The sequence below is a fragment of the Priapulus caudatus genome, unplaced genomic scaffold, assembly GCF_000485595.1.
Source record: "Priapulus caudatus unplaced genomic scaffold, Priapulus_caudatus-5.0.1 Scaffold15, whole genome shotgun sequence".
Taxonomy (NCBI): Eukaryota; Metazoa; Priapulida; class Priapulimorpha; order Priapulimorphida; family Priapulidae; genus Priapulus; species Priapulus caudatus.
Genome location: NW_014577076.1, coordinates 311,693 through 319,863, shown reverse-complemented (window position 1 = coordinate 319,863; position 8,171 = coordinate 311,693). Strand labels below are relative to the sequence as shown.

The 8,171-nt window shown below is 46.1% G+C and overlaps 1 protein-coding gene and 1 long non-coding RNA gene across 2 annotated transcripts in view; one reads left to right on the top strand and one right to left on the bottom strand.

Moving 5' to 3' along the window:
* LOC106809775 overlaps nt 1-869 on the top strand; it is a 5,161-nt gene extending 4,292 nt beyond the window's left edge. Inside the window, exon 3 of the long non-coding RNA XR_001393906.1 lies at nt 858-869. This is a non-coding gene — a long non-coding RNA (uncharacterized LOC106809775). The remainder of the gene's footprint in view (nt 1-857) is intronic.
* The window catches only part of LOC106809736, a 17,227-nt gene that overhangs the window by 2,740 nt on the left and 6,316 nt on the right, over nt 1-8,171 (bottom strand). The window contains exon 2 of the mRNA XM_014812928.1: nt 420-2,146. Within this exon, the coding sequence (XP_014668414.1) occupies nt 420-2,146 (1,727 nt within the window). The remainder of the gene's footprint in view (nt 1-419; nt 2,147-8,171) is intronic.

Sequence of the window (8,171 nt, the reverse complement as noted above, 5' to 3'; positions counted from 1 at the left end):
CCGTCGACACACACACACACACACACACACACACACACACACACACACACACACACACACACACACACACACACACACACACATACGCGGCTCACGCAGTGTGGCAGTACTATGGCAGTATATATGGCTTAGGTTAACAGCAAGTGACGCACTGAGCGCTGTTAAAACGCGAATAGAGGAAGACACAACATGGAAACAAATCTGATTTTCGTGACAGTTATCACTTAAGTTTTTAGAGCAAAGGGCTTGTCTGCTGAATGTCAATGTGTAAATCATTGTTGCCTATCCGCACACGAGCACGCGGTCGCTCTACTGTGTAACTTTATACAGGGCTTCAAATGTTAGCTGCCGTAAATGAAATTCTCTTAGCCGCAAGGGAAGATTATCGTAAATAATCGTAGCTATTCGTAGGTAAATACCTTTAGTTGAAGACGTGCAAAGCTGTCGGGAATAGAGCTGATACCGGTGTCTCGCAGCCGGAGGACCCTTAAATGATCTAGAGAAGATATGGCTTCTAGGTCGCTGGTAGTTAGCCACTCTGATGAGTCGTCGATGCTGAAGCGAGTTCCCGTCATATCCAGGTACGTCAAATTCGGGTGATATTTAAAAAAGTCTCGTAACATATATTGTCGCAAATCATAGTCGACAACACTGCGAATAGTTGTATGCGCAATGGACAGTTTAGTTAATCCAGGACACGCCACTGGGATGCCAAAGTTGTCCTTTTCAAGACACATGATTCCATTTATAAAGTATAGTTCTGCTAGGACTAAACTTTCTATTGGGTTCTGCGCGTATACACTGCTTTCATTACACAAGTGGTATTGATTCAGCGTTAATATTCTTAGGGAATGTAGAGATGAAAACGAATATGAAAATTTGTAACCTGTCCCCGCATAGCTGATAATGCCAGGCTCTCGATTTCGAGGTGCAAACGATAAACTTAGTTGGATTATGTTAGGGCAACTGGAAAATGTTATAATTGAACCTGCACACAGATCCGTCCCCACACATTCAGGCCACCTCTGAGTATTATCACAACTGCAATAAAATTCTGGCCCATCAATTTCTAATTTTGTTAAGTTGGCTAGAATTCTACCAGCGTCGGGAAGAACAAACATAATGTCACCGTTGCTTCCAGAGCTACGCAATGTGATAGATTGCATATTGCTGGGAAACCATTCTTGTATATCTATAGCCGTAACGCCAGAGAATCCCACCAGAGAGACCGTGCGTAAATTAAAAAATGACGTCCGCAGGAGACTCGCAGAAGTTTGCATGCAGGTGCTATTGCAATTTCGCACGTCCATACTGAGCCCCACGAGTTTTTCGGTTACGTTGTGGTCGCGTATCATAGCGAGCACGACGTTGACTGGTGCTCCTGACTCCGGCAGCGACAAATTCACGGCCATGGTGTGGCTTCTTTCAAGGCTAGACATCAAACTTCGCATCGATATATAGTCTCTCACATTATCCGTATATTGATAATGTAGGGTGATGTTCAACTTCTTCGGCAGGTTGTCAAAGAAGGAAGGCTCGAATACCAGGCCGTTGTTGAGAGAGGTGAGCTCAAGTGTGTGCAAAGGGCAGGCTCCAAAGACTGCTGAAGCTAAATCGCCGATAAACGTGTTGTTGCGCATTATAACACTGCCTATTCCCGATACCCTTCTTAAATTGCAACGATGTGGCCTGGAACTTGTATTATACTTCGTCCATGCGATGGGGCCTACATCGCTTGGCGTTACTGCTAGATCATTACCCCATATGTCTAGCTCGTGCAGTAATGGACAAATTGATGTAATCTGATACAAAAGCTCTTCTGTCATGCCTTGAAATGAGCCTTTTAAAACTTCAAGTTTTGTCAAGTTGCTTGCCAGTATGAAATCGGCAGGCATCGATCGGTATTGGCCAGCCTCAAAAACCAGAACACGTAGCTTACGGTTTCCGGAAAATGTATGTTTGTCCATGACCTGCCAACCGTCTTCTGTACTTTTCCAGTTTTGCGGTAGATAGTTTGGAAGATACCAAAAAAGTTCTAGATCTGTCAGGCGAGCCATTTCAGAAATATTGATGTCTTTGATGTATGTGAATGTGAGATCTAACGATTTGACTTGAACAGGAATGTCAACAGGCATCCTTTCCAACCCTGCAAACGAAAACAATAAAAAAAACCGTGGTTAGCAACCGGAAACTAGATATACACATATGTGTCTATCTTTTATTGTGATGACGCCAAGAGTCTGACATCCCCACTCTGACATCACGCACTTGACTTTAAAGTTTGTCGCCGTTGAAAATCAACCGTGGCAGCGAAAATGTCAATGTTATCATTTCATACATCAATAAATCCGAATTATATTCATCTAGATAACATGGATTAATTGCAGACAATAAAGACCAAAAATAAGTCATTTCAAAACATTTCACTTGTAGTCAGGGGTGTTAGGGATATTTTGGTTCACATTCTTCCAAACGCACCAAATTTGGCCCAGATGTTGCCAATACCATACTTTTTTGATTTCTGGCGGGCGCCGGAATGGGCGCCCCCGGGGGCGAATTTTTTTTTCCTACACGTTATATCCATTGGGCTTGATATACGCATATCAACTTCCGCATCATACTTTCCGTATATCAAAGAATGATGCAAAAATTCTAACCCTAACCCTAACCCTAACCCTAACCCTAATCCTAACCCTAACCCTAATCCTAACCCTAACCCTAACCCGAAGCCCAACACTAACTATAAAAAAACTAAACTATACTAACAAACTATAAAACAACTATATAACTATATATAACTATATAACAAACTCTAACAAACTATACTAACTAAACTATACACAAACTAATCGGCTTATATACTATCTGTCGTATCCCAAACACTATCTATGGTGTGGTCAAATTAAAGCAGCCAATCAGATGAGCCCGATGGATATAACGTGTAGGAAAAAAAAATTCGCCCCCCGGGGCCACCATATTGGCAAATTCCAATATGGCCACCACCCGGGTTGGGGGGCAATCTAGTTAAACATCCAAAAGATCTATAATCATAAATAATACCACTTTTTAGGGGTTTTCAAGGTCTGGGAATCTGATTCTGATCTTACTTCAGTGATTTGAGGTCAAGGTCACCCCTCAAGGTCACCCTAAAGGTCATTTTGGGGTCAAATATGTCATTTTTAGTGTTTTTTGTCAATATATACAAACAGCACCTCATTTTATCGGTTTCCGGGGTTGAGTAACCCGAATCTGACCTTATTTGAACGATTTGAGGCAATATTGCATGTCAGGGTCACGATAGAGGTCACCCGACCGAGAGGTGAATCGTACGTCAATTATAGGTAAAAAACATTAAACACTAAGAATTAGACATAATACCACTTTTTAGGGATTTGTGGCCTCTGAGAATCCGATTCTGATCTTATTTTGGCGATTTGAGGACATAGTGACCACATTTTGGGGTCAAAGGTCAAAGCTCAGCAGTGTACTACTAAAAAATAAACAAAGATTATTCAGGAATCAATTTTTATTAAAGTAATTCAGACTAAAGTATTACTACTGGTCATCTTCGCTATTAACGCACCCACCTTCGCATTTGCAAAGGGCCGTACATCGGACACCGGCGCGGTTGCATTTGCACCTTCCTGTGCATGGCTTGAGGCAGCCGCAGTGCAAGAGAATGGCACATGCCACTGAAGCGTCGCTGAGAGTGGTCCATAGTGGTTGCCATGTACTGGTGCCATCTTTGTGCCATCCCCACTCACTGAAGTCAGGAATTTCTTGCTGGATCGAGGTGGTCTGACTCCAGTAAAAATGTGCCTGTAGTAACGCTCGCTTCACATGCTGGAACAGTGCTGCTTGGGTAGGTGGAATATTTTCCAGTGATCTGCTTCCAGTGGTGAAGAGGCGATGCCTGGCCTCATTGACACCAGCTGCACCACACCCCTTGCTGTACATGAGTACCACGAAGCGTTCGATCTTCTGCATATATACAGACACCAGACTGAAGAGGTCAGGGTCGCGTGTGAGAGCCACTAGTGTGTCGGTGAGGTCCGGCATGCTTTTCCAGGCTGCCCAGGCGGTCTTCTTGCCACATCCAAGAAACTGTGAAGTCGTGTCACATCCTGTTAGGCTGTGGAAGAGGGGTAGTGCCAAGAACTTTGAAGGACCGAGATTGGAGCCGATGGTATGGACTGGAATATCACGGTACTTTTTACCAGTACCGAACCCCACCCAGAGCTCTGATAGGCCGAGGGTCTCGAAAAACCGGATTGCCAAAACCACGACATCGCTGTCCACCGTGCGAACATAGGCTGTTGTATGACCCTGCTCTGCGGCATGTGCCAGATGCAGTAAGATCCTTGTGTCCGCCTCGGAATGGTTGCACGGCTGAAGTGTTGTGAGGTCACAATGCTTGTTGGAGAGCACGGTCTCGAAACGGGTACTCAGGAGGAGCTTTCCACCCATGTCGTTCTTGGAGATCTCTGTGCTGATGAATGAGAAGAGCTCCTTCTTGTTCTCCTCAATTTTTAGGAAGCAACTGGACCATTCATGCTTCGGGATTTGAGTGCTGCCATCGCCGACTCTTGTCCGTGGGCCCTTCCCACGTCGTAGCTGCGTGAGAGCTTTGAGGTTATTTTCCTCGGGGTAATTATCCCATACAGCGTCGATGCGTTGGGTACCACTCTTCATTTGGGCGCTCCAGAAAGGTACAATGTGAAGCGGCACATACTCTGCTGAATGTTTGGCTGTTGTGGGGCGCACCATGTGGACCACTGCTGCGCATATCCAACACCACCAACGTGGCTTTTTGGGCAGTACGCTGTTGCGCCAGTGGGTGGCATTGAGGCATTGAAGAATGTGACTTCGTCCCAGAGTCGCGCGACCCTCAATTACCGGCGCAAGCTTGGTGCTCTCTCTGATTTTCCAGCACGAAAGAAGTCTGTCATGTCTGCATCGGGACAACGACTGAAGTGAGTAGGAAAAGTTTGCCGTGATTAAGGTCATAATTCTGGCTCTGTATGCGCAGTGTCCTTCTTGCCTTTTTTGGGGTCAGGGTCCGGTTGGCGAATGTTAGCATGTGTTTCGCCTTGATGGTATCCAGATACCGGTACTCCGAAGCTTTTTTCCCCAGCCTTTTCAATGAGTCTATTCGCATGAAGGGCCTTGGCCGCTTCATGGATTTGAAGAATAAAGAATTAGCAACGAGCCTGGTTCCGTGAAATTACTGTGTATCGAGTTGCTAAGCAAGCTCCTGAGCTGTAGTAAAGAAAGGGTTGCCTAGCTGCTCGACCACCTCGATGAACGATAGTACATCCATTCGAAACTTGACTTGCAAGCTGTGTCCTTCTCATGATGAGGGCAGTGGAAAATTGAGTGATAGGTGGTCCGTGGATGGCCCTGCGAACCTCTCCACAACTATCGCGTGCGGCCAGTCAGGGATGCCAATAAAGCATCTTGTTTTTCTGTGCGATTCCATTCTCAGAATCTGCTTCCAGTAAACCACACGTACACACACACACGGCCGCACGCGCACGGCACAACGCACAGGCGCACACACCACGCACACACACACGCACAACACACTACGCGCACACGCAACACGCAACTCACACACACACACAGCACACACACACACGCTTACACACACACTCGGAATGCAGCAGAGCGTCGCGTCCTTGCGCCAAATCATGCGTGTACGTGTTCGGGCAAGATTCTCTGTGTGAGATTGGATGTCCGGACGGCCTATAAGCCTAGGCGGCTCCTGCGTCCGGAAGCGTCGCGTAGGCGCATGCGCCACGGCCTTATTTTTTTAGTGGTGGCCAGGCGGGCCACCTAACGCCGACAGTTTTCAGGTGGGCCGACGCCGTTTTCAGGTGGCCAATTGGCAGGCCCGGCCACTGGTTAAAGTCGAGCCCTGCGTCAGTGTGCAATGGGCTCATTATACATAGGAAACAATTATAGTTGCTAATTTTCCGTGAAAAGTCGTTTGTCGTTACGGTCGGTCGTTGTCGCTGCAGTGTGTTCTGCTAAACAACGTGTTTCTGTGGACAAAAAATCTCTAAACGTTTTTGGATGTGGGTGACACAGGACGCCAGAACTGGTTTGACCCCAAAATGACGCTTTAGGGTGACCTTGAGGGGTGACTTCTTGACTTCGAATCCTATAAATAAGATCAGAAATGCGGATTGCTCAGAGGCCACAAACGCTCTAAAAAGGGGTATTATTGTCTGATTCTAGCACTTTTGTTTTTTATCCTATAATTGACGTACGATTCACCTCTCCGGTGGGTGACGCTCTATCGTGACCTGACTTGCAATATTGCCTCAAATGTTCAAATAAGGTCAGATTCGGTTACCTCAACCCCGGAAACTGATAAATGAGGTGCGTGTATAATATAACAAAAAAACATAAAAAATGACATATTTGACGCCCAAAAATGACCTTGGGTAACTTTGAAGAGATGACTTGGACCTCAATCACTGCGCAGTAAAATAGAATCAGATTTCCCAGACCTTGAAAACCCCTAAAAAAGTGGTATTAATTTATGATTATAGTTCACTTTTTGGATTTTTAACTAGATTGAACCCCCAACCCGGGTGGTGGGCCATATAGTCAGGGGCAGATATCCAAAATAAGGATGAGCCAAAAAAACTTTTTGGGTAGAGTGGAAACGGGTAAATATCATTTTCTATGATACTTGGGGAGTTCCACTGGGTATGTTTCGCAGCTGACTTTTGCGTATTGTGGCGGCCATCTTGAAATCCAAAATGACCCAGCGAAAAATGGATTTTCTGAAATATCTGTCCCTCCAGACGTCGTAGAAGACATAATGTTGGTGGCTATACCCACATTTTCGATAGTGGAGAACCCAATTATCACACTATGAGAAAACTAGGATGGCGGCCATATTGGATTTCAATATCGCGCCAGTGAAATTGTGTTATTTTGAATAAACTAGACTCCAAGACGTCGTAGAGAACATAATTTTGCTGTTCTATACCCAGCATTTCGGGATAGTGGAAAACCCAGTTATGGACACTTTTAGGAAAAGCGCATAGGATTGGCGGCCACTTCATTGGATTTCAAGATGGCCGCCTAATGAAAACTTGTTTATTTTGTGTCTTGAAATAACTAAAATCATAATATGCGTAAAGGCATAATTTTGCGGGTTGTCTTACCACATTTTCATTGACGCCAATAACAAAGGGTTTCCCCCCCCCCCCTCCCCCCGCCCCCCTTTTTTCCTTTTGAGTGTGGACTTCAGCCAACAGGACTTTTTAGCGGAACATTTAGCGGTAAATTCCAGATAACATCTGACGTTGGGCCAAGTTGGGGGCCAACGGCTGTCTGCAAGCTCATGCTAACGTTGGCCACCGTTGGCCCAACGTTGGCCAAGCGTCAGACAGCCAACGTTGATCCAACGTCTTTTGCCTCAGCGTGCCAACGTTGCCCAACTGCCATAATTGCCAACGTTGGCTGCAACGTCAGATTGCCAACGTTGGTCCGCAACGGCTTTTCGCTGAGCATGGCGTGATCCCTTTGTTCTTTCTTGCTCTGTGTCACACCACAACATAAACAAACGCACACTCTCTCTCTCTCTCTCATCGCATCTCTTTCTCTGCTCTCTCTCATCTCAACGATAAAACACACATTCAGGGTCGATCCACCAACACTGTAGGCACACACACGGCGCGGCGCCAAACATTCGGCCCACAACGACACAACACAAAACCACACATCTCTCTCTCTCTCCTCTCCCCTCTTCTCTCTCTCTTCTCCTCTCTCTCTCATCTCTCTCTCTCTCTCTCTCACATCAACACACATACAACACGAGGTCCATAATGATCTGGGGTAGTGAAGAACACAACGCAACACGCTCGCTCTGCCTTTCTCTATCTCTCTTTCTCTCCTCTCTCTCATTTCTCTCATCTCGTCACACACATGTCTCGGCGCGCGCACACTCCCGCCTCTCTGGATCTATCGCTCTCTCTCTCTCTCTCATCTCTCTCGGTCTCATCTCTCTTTCTCTCTCTCTCTCTCTCTCACACACACACAACACAAAGCACGCACAACTCCTCCTCTCCTCGTTCTCATCTATCTCTCGTCTCACACAACAGGCACACACACAACACATGACGCGCGGCGCACTCCTCTCTCTCAGACTCATA